Source organism: Coregonus lavaretus, assembly GCF_964263955.1.
Source record: "Coregonus lavaretus genome assembly, chromosome: 35".
In the NCBI taxonomy this organism is placed as follows: domain Eukaryota; kingdom Metazoa; phylum Chordata; class Actinopteri; order Salmoniformes; family Salmonidae; genus Coregonus; species Coregonus lavaretus.
Window position 1 is genome coordinate 11076630 of NC_140022.1, and position 26676 is coordinate 11103305.

At 44.6% G+C, this 26676-nt stretch overlaps 1 protein-coding gene across 1 annotated transcript in view; it reads left to right on the forward strand.

Annotated features, from left to right (window-relative positions):
- Window positions 1–26092, forward strand: part of LOC311109565 (phospholipid-transporting ATPase IH-like) — a gene marked incomplete at its 3' end in the record, with an annotated part of 64739 nt that extends 38647 nt beyond the window's left edge. The window contains exons 2-24 of the mRNA XM_084152485.1: window positions 3945–4067; window positions 4186–4275; window positions 4484–4672; window positions 5671–5799; window positions 6116–6219; window positions 6346–6396; window positions 6510–6574; window positions 7474–7555; window positions 9463–9613; window positions 9885–10082; window positions 10204–10377; window positions 11649–11815; window positions 12714–12785; window positions 12923–12996; window positions 15557–15660; window positions 16653–16834; window positions 19269–19520; window positions 19899–20076; window positions 21295–21397; window positions 21589–21734; window positions 21829–21888; window positions 22052–22179; window positions 25915–26092. Of these exons, the coding sequence (XP_084008611.1) occupies window positions 3945–4067; window positions 4186–4275; window positions 4484–4672; window positions 5671–5799; window positions 6116–6219; window positions 6346–6396; window positions 6510–6574; window positions 7474–7555; window positions 9463–9613; window positions 9885–10082; window positions 10204–10377; window positions 11649–11815; window positions 12714–12785; window positions 12923–12996; window positions 15557–15660; window positions 16653–16834; window positions 19269–19520; window positions 19899–20076; window positions 21295–21397; window positions 21589–21734; window positions 21829–21888; window positions 22052–22179; window positions 25915–26092 (3000 nt within the window). The remainder of the gene's footprint in view (window positions 1–3944; window positions 4068–4185; window positions 4276–4483; window positions 4673–5670; window positions 5800–6115; window positions 6220–6345; window positions 6397–6509; window positions 6575–7473; window positions 7556–9462; window positions 9614–9884; window positions 10083–10203; window positions 10378–11648; window positions 11816–12713; window positions 12786–12922; window positions 12997–15556; window positions 15661–16652; window positions 16835–19268; window positions 19521–19898; window positions 20077–21294; window positions 21398–21588; window positions 21735–21828; window positions 21889–22051; window positions 22180–25914) is intronic.
- Window positions 26093–26676: the final 584 nt, after the last annotated feature.

Consider the following 26676-nt stretch of genomic DNA (forward strand, 5'->3'; position numbering starts at 1 on the left):
ACTGACTTGGTGCGGGGAGCAGGAGCGGGCCGGACCGGGCTGACGACGCGCACCACTGACTTGGTGCGGGGAGCAGGAACGGGCCGCGCCGGGCTGACGAAACGCACCACTGACTTGGTGCGGGGAGCAGGAGCGGGCCGGACCGGGCTGACGAAGCGCACCACTGACTTGGTGCGGGGAGCAGGAACGGGCCGTGCCGGGCTGACGAAGCGCACCACTGACTTGGTGCGAGTGGCAGGAACAGGCCGGACCGTACTGGGAACACACACCACTGGATGGACTGGGCTTCACTCCTACCCGTGGCCAAGGCCTCCATCCCTCTTGCCAGACTCGCACTCATCTCCTCCCAAGTCCATCCTCTCTCCTCGTCACGCTGCTTGATCCAGTCGAGGTGGGATCTTCTGTCACGATCGTCAAACAGAGATGAGGACCAAGGCGCAGCGTTGCAGGCAAACATACTCTTTAATTAGAGACACGATCAAAAACAACAAACGATACGTGACAGTTCACGGTCTAACATAAACAGACTTGAAACAAGATCCCACAAACACAAATGGGAAACAGACAGTTTAAATATGGCTCCCAATCAGAGACAACCAACGACAGCTGACACTCGTTGCCTCTGATTGGGAGCCACTCAGGCCCGCATAGAAATACACATACTAGATAAACAAATGAAATGCACACCCTGGCTCAACATACAAGTGTCCCCAGAGCCAGGGCGTGACAATGGGTATGACAAAACATTTATTTTTACTGCTCTAATTACGTTGGTAACCAGTTTATAATAGCAATAAGGCACCTCAGGGGTTTGTGGTATATGGCCAATAAACCACGGCTAAGGGCTGTATCCAGAGACTCCGCTTTGCGTCGTGCCTAAGAACAGCCCTTAGCCGTGGTATATTCACCATATACCACACCCCCTCGGGCCATATTGCTTAAATATATGCCATTTAGCAGACTCTTTTATCCAAAGTGACTTACAGTCATGCGTGCATACATTTGTATGTATGGGTGGTCCCGGGAATCAAACCCACTACCCTGGTGTTACAAGTGCCATGCTCTGCCAACTGAACTACAAAGGAATAATGAATGAACAAGAGCTAACATATGTTTAATCTGCTTGGCCGATATACCACAGTGCCCTCTGTGGGTAAAAATAATATCTAAAGGGATAGTAGCCTGTACTCGCCCCAATGACATAACCACTAGCTAAAGATGCTAATGCTACAAATGCTGGCTCATTGTAATCCCTGTCTAATGGGATGGATGGGTGGACCAGTGGTGCGGTAGGGGCATTCTGAGCACAGTTTCACAGGCCATATTAGGAAACCACACTCATCACCTCACACTGGCCTCTTATGAACCACAGCTAACCAGAGCCTGTCTGGCTGAACACATTGGCTTGTCTTACAGGTCATACTGAAAAACCACACTGGACACTCTGGAACTTTGCAGAATATCCTCACAGTGAAATCAGTTCAAATCAAACCAAACATTACTACAAACTGACCTTTTAATAGCTGAGGTTTGATTGATTAGGTATGCAGAGTAGCAACCGTTCAGGTATTGATAAGATAATTCCCTGCAGCCTCTGTCTGGCTCCAGTGAGTCTATAGAAAATAACTAGGCCGGACTGTATCTTAGGCTAGGTTGACTGTATTTTAGGCTAGGTTGACTGTATCTTAGGCTAGGTTGACTGTATCTTAGGCTAGGTTGACTGTATCTTAGGCTAGGTTGACTGTATCTTAGGCTAGGTTGACTGTATCTTAGGCTAGGTTGACTGTATCTTAGGCTAGGTTGACTGTATCTTAGGCTAGGTTGACTATATCTTAGGCTAGGTTGACTGGATCTTAGGCTAGGTTGACTGTATGTTAGGCTAGGTTGACTGTATCTTAGGCTAGGTTGAGGAGTGATATTGCCACCATGGTGCAGCATCTGTAGAAATGCAGGAATGATGGTTGAAGACAAGGTTTCCAGTTCAGGGTATTTATTAACTAACTAAAAAAGGCACTGCACAAGGACACAGGAGCACATGGGGGGTAGGATGGCGATATGGAATGGCTTGGAAGGCCGGTAGGTAAGGTTTTGGTCTGGAGGGATACAAAGGGAGATAGATACAACACATTCACATACAAGACAAAGTGGCAGAACTAAGGAGACATACAAAGTATAACATGCTAACCAAACAAAGGACATGACCAGTATCTATGGAACTCAGGATATACACTATATTCAGACAAAGGACATGACCAGTATCTATGGAACTCAGGATATACACTATATTCAGACAAAGGACATGACCAGTATCTATGGAACTCAGGATATACACTATATTCAGACAAAGGACATGACCAGTATCTATGGAACTCAGGATATACACTATATTCAGACAAAGGACATGACCAGTATCTATGGAACTCAGGATATACACTATATTCAGACAAAGGACATGACCAGTATCTATGGAACTCAGGATATACACTATATTCAGACAAAGGACATGACCGGTATCTATGGAACTCAGGATATACACTATATTCAGACAAAGGACATGACCAGTATCTATGGAACTCAGGATATACACTATATTCAGACAAAGGACATGACCAGTATCTATGGAACTCAGGATATACACTATATTCAGACAAAGGACATGACCAGTATCTATGGAACTCAGGATATACACTATATTCAGACAAAGGACATGACCAGTATCTATGGAACTCAGGATATACACTATATTCAGACAAAGGACATGACCGGTATCTATGGAACTCAGGATATACACTATATTCAGACAAAGGACATGACCGGTATCTATGGAACTCAGGATATACACTATATTCAGACAAAGGACATGACCGGTATCTATGGAACTCAGGATATATACTATATTCAGACAAAGGACATGACCAGTATCTATGGAACTCAGGATATACACTATATTCAGACAAAGGACATGACCAGTATCTATGGAACTCAGGATATACACTATATTCAGACAAAGGACATGACCAGTATCTATGGAACTCAGGATATACACTATATTCAGACAAAGGACATGACCAGTATCTATGGAACTCAGGATATACACTATATTCAGACAAAGGACATGACCAGTATCTATGGAACTCAGGATATACACTATATTCAGACAAAGGACATGACCAGTATCGATGGAACTCAGGATATACACTATATTCAGACAAAGGAAAGTATAGCATTATAAAATATTGGCAATAAACATACAGGCTAGAAAGTTAGCGTTAGAACGTCCAGAACGGGGCGTCCGGCTCACACCCGTGATGCAGCCCTGTTCTAAATGGAATGCAGTCACCGCTAACCCAGTTCACCCGGGGCATGAATCAAATCCCCTCAGTGTCTCTCTGTCTGGGCTTGTCCAGCTTCTCAACCATGAGCTCACTGGGTGATAAACAGACATGGGCAAACATGTAGCACTCTACTGGACACAACCCATTTAGTGACTGAAGGCTAAGCCAGTAAGGAAATGGCTTTAATACGATTCTATTATATTACATAAGATTCTATTATATTTTATTTTATTTCCCTCTTTTTGTATTTTATTCTGTTTGAACAGATTCTATTCTATTTGACTATTCCAGACAGGGTTAAAATCAGTGGGTTGACATTCCTATGGTGTTGTGGTGTGTGTTTGTATAAAGGTGTGTGTCATAGTTAGTGTTGAATGGGAGAGTTATTGGAAGGTGGAAGGCTTATATCCAACACTCATTAGTCATTCCCCACATGACTGTTACATGACTCAGAGCCCTTACTCACTGTTAGATCTATTGTGTTGTGTTAGGTCGCCAGCTTATTACACTCAACACAGTCATTTATACTGTTTGCGACTGTAATGCTATTGTGTCTGCACAACACTAACCAAGTTAGCATTGACCTTTGACCTCTTGGCCTCTGTGCAGTGTGCTGGAGAGGAGAACTGGGTGGACACCAGGACCGTGTACATTGGAAACAAAGAGCCCCCGCCGGGAGCAGAGGCCTACATCCCCCAGAGGTACCCCGACAACCGCATCATCTCCTCCAAGGTGAGAACCACAACCACGCTACAACCACGTTACAACTGCGTTACAACCATGTTACAACCATGTGGTAACCACGTTACAACCATGTTATAACCATGTGCTGTTGCTTCCCTTTCCACAGTACACATTCTGGAATTTTGTACCAAAGAATTTGTTTGAGCAGTTCAGAAGAATTGCCAATTTCTACTTCCTCATCATATTTCTTGTACAGGTAAGATCTTGCAATACGAAAGCTGATCTACCCCCCCCCCCCCCCCCCCCCCCCCAAAAAAAAAGTTACAAATAAAATTAAAAGATCTTGACGGGTAGATTCAATTTAAGTCAATTTAAGGCTTTGTTGGCAAGAAATATAAATCTTGCAAACGCAGAAGTTTCAGATGACAATAGATAATTCTCTCTTTCTCTCTCACCCACTTTAGTTGATCATTGACACGCCCACCAGTCCCATCACCAGCGGACTCCCTCTCTTCTTCGTCATCACGGTCACGGCCATCAAACAGGGCTATGAGGACTGGCTCAGGCACAAAGCAGACAATGCTATTAACCAGTGTCCTGTACACGAGGTGCAGCATGGGAAGGTGATCAGGAAACAGAGTCGTAAACTGAGGGTACGTATCATCCTACAACTGAAAATGACCAGGGATCAAACCTGGGTTCTTTAGATCAGGGGTTCCCAAACCTTGTTTCTTTGTGACCCACCAATTAAGGTGTGTTTTGAGTGGCGTCCCACCATAAGGGCTGAGCAGTGAAAAAACATACACAATAATAAGTACAAAATATCATCTTGGCAGCGGAGAGAAAATGTTTCAGTTTAAAGCTCATTTCCTGCAATTCTACACATTTTGTCATGGAGCTTAGAGAAAATTGTGCCATTTTGTCACAATCGTTGAGAGACGGGTCAGACCAAGGTGCAGCGTGGTATGCGAACATGTTTATTAAACTCAATAAACATAAACAAAACAAGAAACAACGTAACGTGAAGTCCTCAGGCTGTACACATACAAGCCTAAACACAGAACATAAACAAGGTCCCACAACTAAGGTAGGCAAACAGGCTACTTAAGTATGATCCCCAATCAGAGACAACGAGCGACAGCTGCCTCTGATTGGGAATCACACCCGGCCAAACCTAGAAAAACACATCTAGAATCTAAACATAGAAATAATAACATAGATCCTCACGCCCTGACCAAACCAACTAAAGACAACCGGCCTCTCAAGGCCAGGGCGTGACACATTTGTTAAGCAAATTTCCTGCAATTCAAAAAAATGTAGATGGCTAATGCTGTGTTCTTATGCTCAAAACATTGATTGTTAGTTCTCAAAGATTCTAGACTATTATTACAAAATATATAGGTCCATTATCTTTTCTACACACTTTCTATTTGGTTTTAGTTGTTTATGTCTTTTTACATCCTGAAAGTGTATTTAAATGTATTTAATTGTTTTAAAGTAAAAAATGTGGCAATGCACAACAAATGTCATCCCACAACCAACCTTCCTTCCTTCCTTCCTTCCTTCCTTCCTTCCTTCCTTCCTTCCTTCCTTCCTTCCTTCCTTCCTTCCTTCCTTCCTTCCTTCCTTCCCTCCCTCTCTCCTCTCCCAGGTGGGTGATGTGGTGCTAATGAAGGAAGATGAGACGTTCCCCTGTGACCTCATCCTTCTCTCCACCAGTAGGGAGGACGGGACCTGTTTTGTCACTACAGCCAGTCTGGACGGGGAATCCAGTCACAAGGTAACACTACACTCTGACTGAGAGAGAGGAGGAGGGAGATGGGAGGGGGAGAGGGAGAGAGGTGGGTGAGGCAGAGATAAAGAAAGAATGGGAGAGAGTTGAGGGAAAACGAAAGTGAAAGAGAGAGAGAGTGGGAGACAGGGGAAAGAGTGAGTGAGAGAGAAGGGGTGAGTGTGTTTATGTGAGGGATAGAGAGAGATGGAGAGAAATGGAGAGAGAGAGTTAGTATTCTGTTTCATTAGAGGGGTAGTGTGAGATGCATCGTGGCTCGATGTGTTCCTGACCTCTCTGTGTCTCTCTCCATCCCTCCACAAAGACCTACTATGCTGTACAGGACACTAAGGCCTTCAACACAGAGGAGGATTTCGATACTCTACAGGCTTCTATTGAATGTGAACAACCACAACCAGACCTCTACAAGTGAGTGACAACCCTGCACACAACACCCCATCCAGACAATCAGTACTGGTTGTAAATGTATGTGTATAGAGAAAAACAACGCAAAACACACTAACTCACACATGCATTCCCTCTCTCCCTGGACAGATTCGTGGGCCGAATCAATATTTATTCGGACAGAAACGAGCCCATCGCGAGGTAAATCCAGACCCAGGAAATTCACTCCAAATTCAGGAGGTCAATGCTCGTTTGCATTCAGAAAAAAGACAATGTGTATTCTAACAAAGAAGTGTATTCTGTGTTTGTTTCAGGCCTTTGGGATCTGAGAACCTACTTCTCAGAGGGGCGACACTGAAAAACACAGAGCACATATATGGTAAGACTCTACACTGGGTGACCTTGTAATGACATCACTAATATAAACTAAAGACACTACACTGGGTGACCTTGTAATGACATCACTAATAGAATCTAAAGACACTACACTGGGTGACCTTGTAATGACATCACTAATAGAATCTAAAGACACTACACTGGGTGACCTTGTAATGACATCACTAATAGAATCTAAAGACACTACACTGGGTGACCTTGTAATGACATCACTAATAGAATCTAAAGACACTACACTGGGTGACCTTGTAATGACATCGCTAATATAATCTAAAGACACTACACTGGGTGACCTTGTAATGACATCACTAATAGAATCTAAAGACACTACACTGGGTGACCTTGTAATGACATCACTAATAGAATCTAAAGACACTACACTGGGTGACCTTGTAATGACATCACTAGTAGAATCTAAAGACACTACACTGGGTGACCTTGTAATGACATCACTAGTAGAATCTAAAATAGATTCCTAGTTTTCATTAATAGAATGGGTGTGGAATGTTTAGAGATTCCACTCCAAATCGTTAAGTTCCTGTGGGTTGTATAATGAAGCCTGTACAGACCTGTATGAGTGAGAATATTACAACCTGTCAAGCAGGAATGCAGTCAGTACACTGCATGAGATGACATGACTGCAAGCCAAGTCTTATTATGAAATCAGATGACTGGGATGGGAATTGATTTCACAGATAATTGTAGGACACTATAATAGTATTCAGTACTGACAGAGACTTGACTTGTCAGATCTGACTGATATTATTGCCACCAGGGCTGCATCTCAATAGTCCAAAGTTGTTCCCTTTCCTAGTCTCTTTCCTTCATCTCCACTGATGTGAAATATCTCCCCAAGTTGACCCTGTTGTTTGTGTCTCCTAGCTGTTGCCATCTATACTGGTATGGAGACCAAGATGGCACTCAACTACCAGTCCAAGTCCCAGAAACGCTCTGCAGTGGAGAAGTAAGGCCCACCAACATGGTTGTGTTTTCCACTTTATGATGCATGTTTACCATGTTTCCGGACAGGTTCACTTAACGTTGATTACCGTCTAATTGCATCATATCCGCTTTCCCCATAAAGACCCTTTGAGACCGTCCACCCTTCCTGAAGACATTCAAATGTAATTTCCTCTGCATCTGTCTCCCCTCCTCTCATCCATCCTCTCTGTCACCCCTCCTCTCTGTCACCTCTCCTCTCTGTCACCTCTCCTCTCTGTCTCCCCCTCCTCTCTGTCACCTCACCTCTCTGTCACCCCTCCTCTCTGTCACCTCTCCTCTCTGTCACCCCTCCTCTCTGTCACCCCTCCTCTCTGTCACCTCTCCTCTCTGTCACCCCTCCTCTCTGTCACCCCTCCTCTCTGTCACCTCTCCTCTCTGTCTCTCCCTCCTCTCTGTCACCCCTCCTCTCTGTCTCCCCCTCCTCTCTGTCACCTCACCTCTCTGTCACCCCTCCTCTCTGTCTCCCCCTCCTCTCTGTCACCCCTCCTCTCTGTCTCCCCCTCCTCTCTGTCTCCCTCTCCTCTCTGTCTCCTCTCCTCTCTGTCTCTCCCTCCTCTCTGTCCCCCCCTCCTCTCTGTCACCCCTCCTCTCTGTCTCCCCTCCTGTCTGTCTCCCCCTCCTATCTGTCACCCCTCCTCTCTGTCACCCCTCGACTCTGTCTCCCCCTCCTCTCTGTCACCCCTCCTCTCTGTCACCCCTCCCCTCTGTCTCCCCTCCTCTCTGTCTCCCCCTCCTCTCTGTCTCCCCCTCCTCTGTCTCTCCCTCTTCTGTCTCCCCATCCTCTCTGTCGCTCCCTCCTCTCTGTCTCCCCCTCCTCTCTGTCTCCCCCTCCTCTCTGTCTCTCCCTCCTTTGTCTCCCGCTCCTCTCTCTCCTCCTCCTCTCTGTCTCCCCCTCCTCTCTGTCTCCTCCTCCTCTCTGTCTCCTCTCCTCTCTGTCTCCTCTCCTCTCTGTCTCCCCATCCTCTCTGTCTCCCCCTCCTCTCTGTCTCCCCTCCTCTCTGTCTCCCCCTCCTCTCTCTCCCTCCTCTGTCTCCCGCTCCTCTCTGTCACCCGCTCCTCTCTGTCTCCCCTCCTCTCTGTCTCCCCTCCTCTCTGTCTCCCCCTCCTCTCTGTCTCCCCCTCCTCTCTGTCTCTCCCTCCTCTCTGTCTCTCCTCCTCTCTGTCTCCCCCTCCTCTCTCTCCTTCCTCCGTCTCTCCCTCCTCTCTGTCTCTCCCTCCTCTGTCTCCCCCTCCTCTCTCTCCCCCTCCTCTCTGTCTCCTCCCCTCTGTCTCTCCCTCTTCTGTCTCCCCATCCTCTCTGTCTCCCCCTCCTCTCTGTCTCTCCCTCCTCTCTGTCTCCCCTCCTCTCTGTCCCCCCTCCTCTCTGTCCCCCCTCCTCTCTGTCACCCCTCCTCTCTGTCCCCCCCTCCTCTCTGTTACCCCTCTCTCTGTCACCCCTCCTCTCTGTCACCCCTCCTCTCTGTCCCCCCCTCCTCTCTGTTACCCCCCTCTCTGTCTCCCCTCCTCTCTGTCCCCCCTCCTCTCTGTCACCCCTCCTCTCTGTCCCCCCCTCCTCTCTGTTACCCCCCTCTCTGTCACCCCTCCTCTCTGTCACCCCTCCTCTCCGTCTCTCCCTCCTCTTTCTCCCCCTCCTCTCTGTCTCTCCCTCCTCTCTGTCTCCCCCTCCTCTCTGTCTCCCCCTCCTCTCTGTCTCTCCCTCCTCTGTCTCCCCATCCTCTCTGTCTCCCCCTCCTCTCTGTCTCTCCCTCCTCTCTGTCTCCCCCTCCTCTCTGTCTCCCCCTCCTCTCTGTCTCCCCCTCCTCTCTGTCTCCCCCTCCTCTCTGTCCCCCTCTCCTCCCTGTCTCCCCCTCCTCTCTGTCACCCCTCCAGGTCAATGAATGCGTATCTGATAGTGTACCTGTGCATCCTGATCAGCAAGGCTCTGATCAACACAGTGATGAAGTATGTGTGGCAGGCTGACCCAGACAGAGATGAGCCCTTCTACAACCAGAAGACTGACATAGAGAGGCAACGCCATATAGTAGGTTATAAAACTACAATACCCACAATTCAGCATTATGGGTGTAATTTTTATGCAATAGCTGATGTGTTTTTCACCTCTCACTTTCTCTCTCTCTCTCTCTCTGTCACCACTGACTCTCTCTCTCCCTCATCTCCCCTCTCTCCCTCCTCCTACCTCCGTCCTCTCTCTCTCTCTCTCTCTCTCTCTCTCTCTCTCTCTCTCTCTCTCTCTCTCTCTCTCTCTCTCTCTCTCTCTCTCTCTCTCTCTCTCTCTCTCTCTCTCTCTCCAGTTGATCCGGGCGTTCACAGACTTCCTGGCCTTCATGGTGTTGTTTAATTACATCATTCCCGTGTCCATGTACGTTACCGTGGAGATGCAGAAGTTCCTGGGGTCCTACTTCATCATGTGGGATGATGAGATGTTTGACGAGGAGCTGGGAGAGAGGGCTCAGGTTAACACATCTGACCTCAATGAAGAACTGGGACAGGTAGGCTATACACATAGTACACACACACACACACAGGCATGGAAGCACACACACACACACACACACACACACACACACCACACACACTCACCACTCTTACCTGAATGTGTGGGTTTTCCAGGTGGAGTACGTGTTTACAGACAAGACAGGCACCCTGACAGAGAACAACATGGAGTTTATAGAGTGCTGTGTGGACGGCTATGTTTACATCCCTGATGCCATCTGCAATGGACAGGTCATGCCAGGGGCAACAAGCATGGACATGATTGACTCCTCACCTGGACCAGGGGGCAAGGTGAGACAGAGAGCCTCACTGTCACTTGATGTACTGTACGAGTATGTACAGGACAAGTTACCCCTCCCTAACCACTGATACAGGGTCAGATATTGTTTCATCCCCCTTTAAGACCAGCTGGATACTAGAGGCTTTTACCTGGATGTCCTGGGTGAACCCTAACCCTATCCCTATGAAGACCAGCTGGATACTAGCAGCCTTTACCTAGATGTCCTGGGTGAACCCGAACCCTATGAAGACCAGCTGGATACTAGCAGCTTTTACCTGGATGTCCTGGGTGAACCCTAACCCTAACCCTATGAAGACCAGCTTGATACTAGCATCTTTTACCTGGATGTCCTGGGTGAACCCTAACCCTATCCCTATGAAGACCAGCTGGATACTAGCGGCTTTTATCTGGATGTCCTGGGTGAACCCTAACCCTAACCCTATGAAGACCAGCTGGATACTAGCAGCTTTTACCTGGATGTCCTGGGTGAACCCTAACCCTAACCCTATGAAGACCAGCTGGATACTAGCAGCTTTTACCTGGATGTCCTGGGTGAACCCTAACCCTATCCCTATGAAGACCAGCTGGATACTAGCAGCCTTTACCTAGATGTTCTGGGTGAACCCTAACCCTATCCTTATGTAGAACAGCGGAATACCAGCAGCTTTTACCTGGATGTCCTGGGTGAACCATAACCCTATCAATATGAAGACCAGCATGAAGACCAGCTGGATACTAGCAGCCTTTACCTAGATGTCCTGGGTGAACCCTAACCCTATCCTTATGAAGAGCAGCTGGATACTAGCGGCTTTTACCTGGATGTCCTGGGTGAACCCTAACCCTATCCCTATGAAGACCAGCTGGATACTAGCAGCTTTTACCTAGATGTCCTGGGTGAACCCTAAACTCAGAGTGACACTGATACTCTCTCTAAGGATGACACATTAATCCACCCAGGGATCCAGTGTCTCACACACACACACACACACACACACATTGCTGTGTGCCAGGACTAGAGAGGGCCGCTTCACTCCGGTGACCAGCCTGTGCCATTCCTTTGTCTTCTGTGTGTCTGAGTGTGTCTGAGTGTGTCTGAGTGTGTCTGTGTGTGTCTGTGTGTGTCTGTGTGTACGAGGACTAAGAAGCATGACTTTCAGGAAATGTGGATTGTGTTTTACTATGGATCCTAATGATGTATTCAAACGTATGTTTCCTGTATTCGTGTGTTTATACGTATGTATGTGTGTGTTGTGTGACGTGTTCTCTGTGCTTGGCATGCCAGGAGACTGAGGAGTTGTTCTTCCGGGCGTTGTGTCTGTGCCACACGGTACAGGTGAAGGAGGAGGTGACAGTGGATGGCATCAAGATGGGTATCCATCAGAACAAGGCCACCTCCTTCTACATATCATCCTCACCTGATGAGGTGGCTCTGGTGGAGGGCATGAAGAGGTGATTGGCATGACACACACTCACACACTCAATCACATGTTTTACATTTTAGTCATTTAGCAGACGCTCTTATCCAGAGCGACTTACAGTTAGTGAGTGCATACATTATTAAAATTTTTTCATACTGGCCCCCCGTGGGAATCGAACCCACAACCCTGGCGTTGCAAACGCCATGCTCTACCAACTGAGCTACATCCCTGCCAGCCATTCCCTCCCCTACCCTGGACGACGCTGGGCCAATTGTGCGCCGCCCCATGGGTCTCCCGGTCTCGGCCGGCTACGACAGAGCCTGGATCACCCAGTCACTCACTCACTCACACACTCACACACTCAATCACCCAATCACCGACTCACTCACTCACTCATTCACTCACTCACTCAATCACCCACTCACTCACACACTCAATCACCCAAACACCCACTCACTCACTCAATCATTCACTCACACACTCACTCACTGACTCATGCACACACACGCAACAGGCAGAAAGTCTTTCCTACTCCCAGGCATTTCAAATGAACTAGATAGATAGATAATATACAGTGTATTCGGAAAGTATTCAGACCTCTTCCCTTTATCCACATTTTGTTATGTTACAGCCTTATTTTAAAACGGATACAATTTTAAAAAATCCTCATCAATCTACACACAATACCCCATAATGACAAAGCAAAAAGTCATTTTTTTTTGTGATTGCAAATTTATAAAAAAATAAAAATAGAAATACCTTATTTACATAAGTTTTATCCATTTTAGAATAAGGCTGTAACATAACAAAATGTGGAAAAAGTCAAGGGTTCTGAATACTTTCCGAATGCACTGTATAGCCATACATTTAGCTGCAGTTTAACCTGCTCCCCTGTTCTGACAGTAATGGTACGTTCCTCTTTCCCCCAGGCTTGGCTTCACCTATCTGCGGCTGAAGGACAGTCACATGGAGATTCTGAATAGGGAGGATGAGGTCGAGAGGTCAGTGTGTGTCCATTACTCCAGCCATGGCCTGTGGGCATCAGTTTATCTTACTGACCGTTTGTGTGTGTGTGTGTGTGTGTGTGTGTGTGTGTGCGTGGTCAGTAACCCAACCCCTCTCTCTCTCTTGCATCCAGGTTTGAGCTGCTGGAGGTATTGACCTTTGACTCCGTGAGGAGGAGAATGAGTGTCATCGTCAGGTCCACCACAGGTACTGTACTATAGTACAATTACTACCAGTATAATACTAGAACATAGAAACTACAGGTACTGTACTATAGTACAATTACTACCAGTATAATACTAGAACATAGAAAGTACAGGTACTGTACTATAGTACAATTACTACCAGTATAATACTAGAACATAGAAACTACAGGTACTGTACTATAGTACAATTACTACCAGTATAATACTACAACATATAAACTACAGGTACTGTACTATAGTACAATTACTACCATTATAATACTAGAACATAGAAACTACAGGTACTGTACTATAGTACAATTACTACCAGTATAATACTAGAACATAGAAACTACAGGTACTGTACTATAGTACAATTACTACCAGTATAATACTAGAACATAGAAACTACAGGTACTGTACTATAGTACGATTACTACCAGTATAATACTACAACATATAAACTACAGGTACTGTACTATAGTACAATTACTACCATTATAATACTAGAACATAGAAACTACAGGTACTGTACTATAGTACAATTACTACCAGTATAATACTAGAACATAGAAACTACAGGTACTGTACTATAGTACAATTACTACCATTATAATACTAGAACATAGAAACTACAGGTACTGTACTATAGTACAATTACTACCAGTATAATACTACAACATACAGTGAGGGAAAAAAGTATTTGATCCCCTGCTGATTTTGTATGTTTGCTATAATTTTAATGGTAGGTTTATTTGAACAGTGAGAGATAGAATAACAACAACAAAATCCAGAAAAACACATGTCAAAAATGTTATAAATTGATTTGCATTTGAATGAGGGAAATAAGTATTTGACCCCTCTGCAAAACATGACTTAGTACTTGGTGGCAAAACCCTTGTTGGCAATCACAGAGGTCAGATGTTTCTTGTAGTTGGCCACCAGGTTTGCACACATCTCAGGAGGGATTTTGTTCCACTCCTCTTTTCAGATCTTCTCCAAGTTATTAAGGTTTCGAGGCTGACGTTTGGCAACTCGAACCTTCAGCTCCCTCCACAGATTTTCTATGGGATTAAGGTCTGGAGACTGGCTGGGCCACTCCAGGACCTTAATGTGCTTCTTCTTGAGCCACTCCTTTGTTGCCGTGGCCGTGTGTTTTGGGTCATTGTCATGCTGGAATACCCATCCACGACCCATTTTCAATGCCCTGGCTGAGGGAAGGAGGTTCTCACCCAAGATTTGACGGTACATGGCCCCGTCCATCGTCCCTTTGATGCGGTGAAACACCCCCAAAGCATAATGTTTCCACCTCCATGTTTGACGGTGGGGATGGTGTTCTTGGGGTCATAGGCAGCATTCCTCCTCCTCCAAACACGGCGAGTTGAGTTGATGCCAAAGAGCTCGATTTTGGTCTCATCTGACCACAACACCGTCACCCAGTTCTCCTCTGAATCATTCAGATGTTCATGGGCAAACTACTTCAGACGGCCCTGTATATGTGCTTTCTTGAGCAGGGGGACCTTGCGGGCGCTGCAGGATTTCAGTCCTTCACGGCATAGTGTGTTACCAATTGTTTTCTTGGTGACTATGGTCCCAGCTGCCTTGAGATCATTGACAAGACCCTCTCGTGTAGTTCTGGGCTGATTCCTCACCGTTCTCATGATCATTGCAACTCCACGAGGTGAGATCTTGCATGGAGCCCCAGGCAGAGGGAGATTGACAGTTCTTTTGTGTTTCTTCCATTTACGAACAATCGCACCAACTGTTGTCACCTTCTCACCAAGCTGCTTGTCGATGGTCTTGTAGCCCATTCCAGCCTTGTGTAGGTCTACAATCTTGTCCCTGACATCCTTGGAGAGCTCTTTGGTCTTGGCCATGGTGGAGAGTTTGGAATCTGATTGATTGATTGCTTCTGTGGACAGGTGTCTTTTATACAGGTAACAGAGATTAGGAGCACTCCCTTTAAGAGTGTGCTCCTAATCTCAGCTCGTTACCTGTATAAAAGACACCTGGGAGCCAGAAATCTTTCTGATTGAGAGGGGGTCAAATACTTATTTCCCTCATTAAAATGCAAATCAATTTATAACATTTTTTACATGCGTTTTTCTGGATTTTGTTGTTGTTATTCTGTCTCTCAATGTTCAAATAAACCTACCATTAAAATTATAGACTGATCATTTCTTTGTCGGTGGGCAAACGTACAAAATCAGCTAGGGATCAAATACTTTTTTCCCTCACTGTAGAAACTAGAGGTATCTGTATCTGAATGGGAGTGGCTGGTGCTTTTTATAGAGGAGTGCAGTCATTACTACGGCAACCCGGTCATTATTCTGTAAGCCTATATGTGTGTCTGTGTGTGTCTGTACTGTATGCTAATAGAGAGGGTCGTATGTGTGCGATGGGGTCAACAGGCAGATGGCATACTAATGACGGTAGAGTCAGTCTCACTGATGAACAGTTCTAGTGTTGTCTGCCACAGACTGCTGCAACCTAATGATGCTTCTCTCTGCTAATGAGGAACCTGTTTTAACTGTGTGTGGGTGGGTGTGTGTGTGTGTGGGTGTGTGTTTGTGTGTCCACAGGGGAGTACTACCTGTTCTGTAAAGGGGCCGACTCATCCATCTTCCCCAGGGTGATCTCTGGCAAGGTGGAGCAGGTCAAAGCCAGAGTGGAGCACAACGCTGTGGTAAGGACAGACACACACACAAACACACACACACACACACACACACACACACACACACATACACCCACTGAAGCCATTAAGAGACACTAGAGGCCATTGTCCTAAAGTATCTCCAAAATCAGACTTTCCGAGTTTCTGACCTCAAATGCATTTTTGACTTTCATTTTTGCTTTGTTTGAGGTGTATATTGTCATATGGCTGTATGGTAGACCCTGCTAAATGCTAACTGATTATTATGTCCTTTCTAGTCCTGATAGTGTCCTTACTTAAGATGTTGGCCACCAAAAGTTCCAAGACAGTTGTATATGGAATGTAACTGAGAATTTGATTGACTGTCATTATGGAGTGTTTGGTGCCAACGTGGAAGGTAGTCTACTGATCCCTGTGTATCCATGGCTCTGGCCCAATCTCTCCAACGCTACACTGACAGAATCAGGACAGGCTGGTTGCCATAATTCTGGATGCAGTTTGGGTTGCCGTTGGCAGCGGCGCCGACCCGTTTCTTTTGACTGTCATGGAGAATGCGTTTCCCTGGTTACGTTACAATGGGATGGCCAGCGGGGATGCTGGTGTGAACCAGACTGGCACTGAGAGAATGTCAGAACTGACGTGTCATTGTGTGTGTGTGTGTGTGTGTGTGTGTGCGCACATCTGCGTGCACGTACGCATGTTTGTGTGTGTGCGTGTGTTTGTTTATGTGAAAGGTCAAGGTCATAAGTCTACTGCCACAGACTAAACTGGTATGGGAACTCTGCCCAGTGGGACATCCTTCGATGCCAGTCTGTGCAAACTGCAGCTTTTTGGAACCCACTGCTCTGTCAGTTATGTCATTGACTGTTTTTAGCTGGGAAAAAAGCAAACAGAACAGTGGAATAAAAATGTTTATCGGATTGGCAATTGCAACATCAAAGTGTCCAGTAATCATATCAAAGCATAACTTATTTGCCTCTCATAACATAATTATCTCTCTCGCTCTCACTCTCTCTCTTCAGGAGGGCTTACGGACACTATGCGTGGCGTACAGGAAGTTGAGCGTGGCTCAGTACGAGGAGACGTGTCACCTGCTGAACAGCGCCAAGCTGGCCCTGCAGGACCGAGACAGGAAGCTGGCCGAGGCCTATGACATCATTGAGAAGGACTTCATACTGCTGGGGGCCACCGCCGTGGAGGACAGGTAACGTTCTGGAACCACAGCATCATCACTGTCTATTCTACCCATTCTATTGATATTTTTCTGGGGTCCACTGCTGTAGAGGACAGGTACAGATCTAGAATCACAGGATTATAGAATCTGCATAGTCTTTTACATTTTACATATTTAGCAGACGCTCTTATCCAGAGCGACTTACATGAGCATTTAGGGTTAAGTGCCTTGCTTACGGGCACATCAACAGATTTTTCACCTAGTCGGCTCGGGGATTAGAACCAGCGACCTTTCGGTTACTGGCACAACGCTCTTACCCACTAAGCTACCTGCCGCCCCTTTTCTACCCAATTCTATTTCTATATTCTGGGGTCCACTGCTGTAGAGGACAGGTACAGATCTAGAATCACAGTGTAGAATCACAGGATCATAGAATCTGCATAGTCTTTTCTACCCAATTCTATTTCTATATTCTGGGGGCCACCGCTGTTGAGGACAGGTACCGATCTAGAATCACAACGTAGAATCAGAACCACTATCTTGTGGATTTTAGATCTATTGTTTCTACTAATTCTATTTCTATATTCTGGACAGAAGAGAGTTATATTACAGGCAACTCTTTTTAGAGCTAACAATGTATGGGGCTAGAGAGACAGGGAGTAGAGTAGTGACAGTAGAGTATTCAACTGAAACTCAACCCCACTCTCCAAGCCCTAGTTTGCCTAGTTAATTCATGACAATAGGACTCACTGACCCGGTCTAGGACGTTAGCTATTGAACTAATCACATTGTTGAGCAAAAGTGCTGAGCATTCCTGTAGTGATGTTGGCTATTGAACTAATCACATTGTTGAGCAAAAGCGCTGAGCATTCCTGTAGTGATGTTGGCTATTGAACTAATCACATTGTTGAGCAATAGGGCTGAGCATTCCTGTAGTGATGGCACTTGTTCTTTCCCAAAGCAGCCTGTAAACCAGAAATATTAGTTAGCTGCAGGACTGCAGTCTCTCAGGCTAACATTAACCTCAACAGGAACAGTAGCGGCAGTAGTCAGTCAGTCAATATGTTGTGTCTGTCAGGCTCCAGTGCAGCCAGCTAATGAGCAGATAACCACATTAGAGTTCCACTGTTATTGATCTCTGCCAGACATCCATAGCAGCTGATGAAGTGGGGTCTCTTACTGCCGTTCTGTCTGTCTGTCAGCACAGACGTCATGCTAAAACATCAGCGGTTTTACTCTGGTATCAGGTCTGCTTCTGCCCCATTAAAGAGAGTCAGTCACAGCCCATCACTGTTCCTTTCTCTCACTCACTTCTCTATCTGTCTATCTGTGTGCTAGTGTGTGTGAGTTAGTGTGTGTGTGTGTGTGTGAGTGTGCTAGTGTGTGTGCTAGTGTGTGTGTCATGTTTTCCTCTATCTTTGTGTGTGCATGTTGATGCGTGCACGTGTGTGTGTGTGTGCATGTGTGTATGCGTCTTTCTGTCTGTCTGTCCCTCTGTCCGTCTGTCCGTCCGTCCGTCCGTCTGTGTGTTTGTCTGTGACTCCTGGGCTGTGGTAGTAATTCGCTGGTTGGCAGGCAGCAGGCTGCACTGTAGGGAGCTGTGAATCCTAACTGCACTGCGGCTTCATTATGGACTTCACTGTTCTGTGACGTTGGACTGCTGCTGCAACAAACCCACTCCAGGTCAACACAGCACTCCAAAGCCAATTTACTGTACCAGTGGAGGATGCTGAGGGGAGGACTGCTCATAATATTGGCTGGAACGGAGCCAATGGAATGGCATCAAATACATGGAAACCATGTGTTTGGTGTATTTGATACCATTCCACTGATTCCGCTCCAGCCATTACCACGAGCCCGTCCTCCCCAATTAAGGTGCCACCAGCCTCCTGTGTACTGTACTTAACTACATTTAGATAGTGAGTGATACTTTGACAGTGTAAAGCAGCACTACCATTATCAAAATGTAGTGTATCTTACTGGAGATAGTTGTTGTAGCACTTTTATTATAAACTGTTTGTGCATCTTGTGTCTGCACCATTCCATTCCATTCTAATCTAAACCTGAACAAATCATATCTGCTTTGTATGGATGTGGTAGAATTAGAGATTTAGAATGCAGCGTTTGGTCTGATGACCATGTACAGTGTTGCTCCATTGACTGCAGATGACCATGTACAGTGTTGCTCCATTGACTGCAGATGACCATGTACAGTGTTGCTCCATTGACTGCTGATGACCATGTACAGTGTTGCTGCATTGACTGCTGATGACCATGTACAGTGTTGCTGCATTGACTGCTGATGACCATGTACAGTGTTGCTGCATTGACTGCAGATGACCATGTACAGTGTTGCTCCATTGACTGCTGATGACCATGTACAGCGTTGCTGCATTGACTGCTGATGACCATGTACAGCGTTGCTGCATTGACTGCTGATGACTTTATATTGCCTGTTCTCCAGGCTCCAGGACAAGGCAGCAGACACCATCGAGTCTCTCCAGAAGGCTGGGATGAAGGTGTGGGTCCTGACCGGGGATAAGATGGAGACAGCGGCGGCTACTTGTTACGCTAGCAAGCTGTTCCGCCGGTCCACACAGATACTGGAGCTGACCACCAAACGCACCGAGGAGCAGAGTCTACATGACGCTCTGTTTGACCTGAGAAAAACTGTACTCAGACAGCATGGTAGCATGACCAGAGACACCTTCTCAGGGTGGGTGCCGGGAACCCAACACACATACACACGTGCACCTGGATGTATTTAACCATACTTGTGGGGACCAGAAATTCCTCACAAGAATAGTAAACTTACAGAACTTTTACTAAATGGGGACATTTTGTTAGTCTAGGGGGTTTAGGGTTAAGGTAGAATTAGGGTTAGAATTAGGTTTAGGGGTAGGGTTAGGTTTAGGGTTAAGGTTAGGGTTTGGGGTTAAGGTAGAATTAGGGTTAGAATTAGGTTTAGAGTTAGGGTTAGGTTTAAGGATTAGGGAAAATAGGATTTTGAATGGTTATAAATTGTGTGTCCCCACAAGGTCAGGTAAAGACTGTGTATATTAGCATGTGTGTCCCTCTGTGTGTGTGTCCCCAGTCTGTCTGCTGACTGTGTGGACTACGGTCTGATCATCGATGGGGCCACCCTGTCTGCGGTGCTGAAGCCCAGTCAGGAGGACTCCAGTCAGGGGAACTACAAGGAGATCTTCCTGGAGATCTGCAGGAACTGCAGTGCTGTGCTCTGCTGCCGGATGGCGCCCCTCCAGAAAGCACAGGTAGCCTAACAGGCCTTGTTATTTCATACGACACGTTTCCACAGCTGTTTCCGACCAACATGACTTTCGAGTCATGTGATCCGTCATGGCTAGGTTAACTGAAGGATGCACTGACACAGTCGGATGGAGTGTTGAGCTGGTTGATATTTTACCTCTCTAGTGGACTCCACTACCTCCCTCCCTCCCCTCCCTCCCCCGCCTCTGGTCTCTGGTCACCAATTAGTGCCACTCCAGACTATTGCCCCTCTCTCCCTCTCTCTATCCGTCTCTCCACTTCGCTATTTCTCTCCGACCCAGTATCTTTTTGTCTCTCTCTCCCTCTCTTCTCTCGCTCTTTCTCTCACATTAGACCCCACCTGTCATAGGATACATTTTTGGGGACTGAGGAGTTACAGTATATTATATTGAGCATATGTCTGACATGACTGTTACTATCTCTTACTGAGGAGTTCTATTGAGCTCTGTCTGACATGACTGTTACTATCTCTTACTGAGGAGTTCTATTGAGCTCTGTCTGACATGACTGTTACTATCTCTTACTGAGGAGTTCTATTGAGCTCTGTCTGACATGACTGTTACTATCTCTTACTGAGGAGTTCTATTGAGCTCTGTCTGACATGACTGCTACTATCTCTTACTGAGGAGTTCTATTGAGCTCTGTCTGACATGACTGTTACTATCTCTTACTGAGGAGTTCTATTGAGCTCTGTCTGACATGACTGTTACTATCTCTTACTGAGGAGTTCTATTGAGCTCTGTCTGACATGACTGTTACTATCTCTTACTGAGGAGTTCTATTGAGCTCTGTCTGACATGACTGCTACTATCTCTTACTGAGGAGTTCTATTGAGCTCTGTCTGACATGACTGTCACTATCTCTTACTGAGGAGTTCTATTGAGCTCTGTCTGACATGACTGTTACTATCTCTTACTGCACAATACCACTCTTCCCTCTAGTTCTCCTCCGCTGTGCTAGGAGGGAGAGGGATATGGGCTGTGATGTAATATGGCGTGACCTTCACCCAGGAAGTCTTACTACTATATGTATCCTCTCTGTCACGTTAATACACAAGAGTGGTTAGGTTCATATAACAACGTCTGTGGGTTTGGCTCTAACTCTCTTTACAAAGATTGTTTTAAACAAAGACATATCTTCTTGATGAATTATACAGATTTAAAAACTGTTATCTCGCTGATCCTGAAATGTTGTGTTGCCAGATTGTGAAGCTGATCAAAGCGTCTCCAGAACACCCCATCACGCTAGCCATTGGAGACGGAGCTAATGATGTTAGCATGATCCTGGAGGCTCACGTGGGCATCGGTTAGTATTACCCTGTTCACTGTAAATGGACCTCTCTTCAATAAAGTTATTTTAATTCGAATACGATTTAAATTGCCTAGGCTTTTGGTTGATTTTATATATATATTTGAATATAGTTTTGATATTTTTTTATTCATGTATATGACTCACCTAACAAATGGTAAAAGCGCTCAGTCCTATCTTCCCCCAAGGCATCATGGGTAAAGAGGGTCGCCAGGCGGCGCGGAACAGTGACTACGCCATCCCAAAGTTCAAACACCTGAAGAAGATGCTGCTGGTTCACGGACATTACTACTACATCCGCATCTCAGAGCTCGTCCAGTACTTCTTCTACAAAGTGAGTGTTTTCTCAGTAAATGTAACATGCTATGGGGAATACACAGGCTACTGATGATTAAGCATTAAAACTTTGTTATTTTCTTTTTCCTCAGAACGTCGCCTTCATCTTCCCTCAGTTCCTCTACCAGTTCTTCTGTGGCTTCTCCCAACAGGTACATAAAAGATGTGCCCAAAATTCTAGTACTTTAAACTATGACTTTGTGGAGAAGTTGTCATTGTTTTTCTCTGGTTAAGAATGCATGATAAATTACTAAGATATAAATATAGTTTTAAATGACTGATCTTGGCTGTTCTCTCCATCCTGTCTCCCTCCAGCCGCTGTATGACACAGCCTATCTGACGCTGTACAACATCAGCTTCACCTCTCTGCCCATCCTGCTCTTCAGCCTCATCGAGCAGCACATCAACATGGACATCCTCAAGAAAGACCCCTCCCTCTACAGGTAAGTGTTACCCACAAACTGCATGTCCCAGGATGCAATAGTGGGATGTGATACATCTCCGTAGGGTTCAGAGAGAGAGAGAGACTCTCAGATCATCTCACATTGGGAATGTTCCTCAGTTGATCTCTTCCACAGCGTTTTCTCAGAACATACTGAGGTAGATACTTGGAAAATCCTATCAGCTCTTGGCAAACTGCGACTTTGTCTCTCTCCCCATATGAACGCTGTTACTAAACAACAGCCGAATCCGCATTCTCAAGATGTTATAAGGCGTTACAAGATGCTATAATAGAATCACGTAGACTCACTTGTTTGTGAATCCATATATATAAAGCTCACATTGCTCAGTGGTGTTGCCGGTACATGTTTTTGTTTGCTTTTCCTCTCTCTGCCTGGTGACAATCAATACTCAATTTTCCTGCTAGCTACCTGTGGGTAATTGTGTGGAAAACTTAGACTTTAACAACGCAGCAGGCAGAAAGGCATGTCACTGGCATCAGGTCATTCCTCCATGCCTAGATTTGTCAGCTAACTGTTAAATCAATGCTGCCTTGCTCACGGTTGTGGTGGAGGAATGCTGTTTTAGCTCGAGAGAGTAATAGAAAGTGTGATTGATGTTAGCTTGGAATTCTTCTGGTTAAAGGAACAATTCACCCCAAAATCTAAATGTGTCAGACATTAGTATGAATTGAAAGAAATCTACAGATGAATGGAAAAACATAGAACCATCTAATTCAATCCCCAAATACATAGTATAATAGACTAATGTAATGCAAGCAGTATGCTCAGGTGTCTGGTCATCAGATAACATGGATCTCTTGTGTGTCCTCTCTATAGGGACATAGCTAAGAACTCCCTCCTATATTTACTGTATATAATGTGTACTGTAATGTTTCCTCTCTATAGGGACATAGCTAAGAACTCCCTCCTATATTTACTGTATATAATGTGTACTGTAATGTGTCCTCTCTATAGGGACATAGCTAAGAACTCCCTCCTATATTTACTGTATATAATGTGTACTGTAATGTTTCCTCTCTATATGGACAATGCTAAGAACTCCCTCCTATATTTACTGTATATAATGTGTACTGTAATGTTTCCTCTCTATAGGGACATAGCTAAGAACTCCCTCCTATATTTACTGTATATAATGTGTACTGTAATGTGTCCTCTCTATAGGGACATAGCTAAGAACTCCCTCCTATATTTACTGTATATAATGTGTACTGTAATGTGTCCTCTCTATAGGGACATAGCTAAGAACTCCCTCCTATATTTACTGTATATAATGTGTACTGTAATGTTTCCTCTCTATAGGGACATAGCTAAGAACTCCCTCCTATATTTACTGTATATAATGTGTACTGTAATGTTTCCTCTCTATAGGGACATAGCTAAGAACTCCCTCCTATATTTACTGTATATAATGTGTACTGTAATGTGTCCTCTCTATAGGGACATAGCTAAGAACTCCCTCCTATATTTACTGTATATAATGTGTACTGTAATGTTTCCTCTCTATAGGGACATAGCTAAGAACTCCCTCCTATATTTACTGTATATAATGTGTACTGTAATGTGTCCTCTCTATAGGGACATAGCTAAGAACTCCCTCCTATATTTACTGTATATAATGTGTACTGTAATGTGTCCTCTCTATAGGGACATAGCTAAGAACTCCCTCCTATATTTACTGTATATAATGTGTACTGTAATGTGTCCTCTCTATAGGGACATAGCTAAGAACTCCCTCCTATATTTACTGTATATAATGTGTACTGTAATGTGTCCTCTCTATAGGGACATAGCTAAGAACTCCCTCCTATATTTACTGTATATAATGTGTACTGTAATGTGTCCTCTCTATAGGGACATAGCTAAGAACTCCCTCCTATATTTACTGTATATAATGTGTACTGTAATGTTTCCTCTCTATAGGGACATAGCTAAGAACTCCCTCCTATATTTACTGTATATAATGTGTACTGTAATGTGTCCTCTCTATAGGGACATAGCTAAGAACTCCCTCCTATATTTACTGTATATAATGTGTACTGTAATGTGTCCTCTCTATAGGGACATAGCTAAGAACTCCCTCCTATATTTACTGTACATAATGTGTACTGTAATGTTTCCTCTCTATAGGGACATAGCTAAGAACTCCCTCCTATATTTACTGTATATAATGTGTACTGTAATGTGTCCTCTCTATAGGGACATAGCTAAGAACTCCCTCCTATATTTACTGTATATAATGTGTACTGTAATGTGTCCTCTCTATAGGGACATAGCTAAGAACTCCCTCCTATATTTACTGTACATAATGTGTACTGTAATGTTTCCTCTCTATAGGGACATAGCTAAGAACTCCCTCCTATATTTACTGTATATAATGTGTACTGTAATGTGTCCTCTCTATAGGGACATAGCTAAGAACTCCCTCCTATATTTACTGTATATAATGTGTACTGTAATGTGTCCTCTCTATAGGGACATAGCTAAGAACTCCCTCCTATATTTACTGTATATAATGTGTACTGTAATGTGTCCTCTCTATAGGGACATAGCTAAGAACTCCCTCCTATATTTACTGTATATAATGTGTACTGTAATGTGTCCTCTCTATAGGGACATAGCTAAGAACTCCCTCCTATATTTACTGTATATAATGTGTACTGTAATGTTTCCTCTCTATAGGGACATAGCTAAGAACTCCCTCCTATATTTACTGTATATCATGTGTACTGTAATGTGTCCTCTCTATAGGGACATAGCTAAGAACTCCCTCCTATATTTACTGTATATCATGTGTACTGTAATGTGTCCTCTCTATAGGGACATAGCTAAGAACTCTTTCCTATATTTACTGTATATAATGTGTACTGTAATGTGTCCTCTCTATAGGGACATAGCTAAGAACTCTCTCCTATATTTACTGTATATAATGTGTACTGTAATGTGTCCTCTCTATAGGGACATAGCTAAGAACTCCCTCCTATATTTACTGTATATAATGTGTACTGTAATGTGTCCTCTCTATAGGGACATAGCTAAGAACTCCCTCCTATATTTACTGTATATAATGTGTACTGTAATGTTTCCTCTCTATAGGGACATAGCTAAGAACTCCCTCCTATATTTACTGTATATAATGTGTACTGTAATGTGTCCTCTCTATAGGGACATAGCTAAGAACTCCCTCCTATATTTACTGTATATAATGTGTACTGTAATGTTTCCTCTCTATAGGGACATAGCTAAGAACTCCCTCCTATATTTACTGTATATCATGTGTACTGTAATGTGTCCTCTCTATAGGGACATAGCTAAGAACTCTCTCCTATATTTACTGTATATCATGTGTACTGTAATGTTTCCTCTCTATAGGGACATAGCTAAGAACTCCCTCCTATATTTACTGTATATAATGTGTACTGTAATGTTTCCTCTCTATAGGGACATAGCTAAGAACTCCCTCCTATATTTACTGTATATAATGTGTACTGTAATGTGTCCTCTCTATAGGGACATAGCTAAGAACTCCCTCCTATATTTACTGTATATAATGTGTACTGTAATGTGTCCTCTCTATAGGGACATAGCTAAGAACTCCCTCCTATATTTACTGTATATAATGTGTACTGTAATGTTTCCTCTCTATAGGGACATAGCTAAGAACTCCCTCCTATATTTACTGTATATAATGTGTACTGTAATGTGTCCTCTCTATAGGGACATAGCTAAGAACTCTCTCCTGCGTTGGCCCATCTTCATCTACTGGACCTTCCTGGGGGTGTTCGACGCCGTCGTCTTCTTCTTTGGTGCTTACTTCCTGTTCAACAACAGCACCTTCACCAGCAACGGACAGGTAAAGACACCGTCGCCGTGGCTACCTGTAGTGCTGCGTTAAAGAGTATATGTTGGTGTGAAGTATATAGTGATCGTCTGTTCATACTGCACTTCTCCAAGTGTTTTTTTACTGCCATGAAGGAGTGTCCGGTGATGTGGAGTGGATGATTGTCACTGTGGGTTATGAGTGAGTTCACTGGTCACACACAGGTTGGATCGATGTTGTTTCCATGTTTTGTCAACGTGGAAAACGTAATTGTCATCAATGTACATACTTTTCATCTAGTTTTGACCCAGCTTTTACCGACAATTAAACATGGACCTTTGAGTTCATTTGACATTGAATTCATGTTAGTGAACAACATTCTAAAACTTCAGTCAGGACAGCTGACGTCTGTGGCCAGTGGAAAGTGTGGTGATTTTAGGTAAATGGGTGACATAAGATCTCCTGGCCTGCAGATTCACCTGTGATCCTTTGCATAACAGCATGACCGGCTCTCCCATTCATATCTACGAAAGGAGAGCATGTTGAGTCTGCAGACATCTTTCTCTGTGCCGTTTATCGTTTTTTATTTCTTAATTTATGTTACTTTAACCTTTTGGATTGCTTTGATTTGCCTGTTTTTGCTTTATTTCCTTTGAACA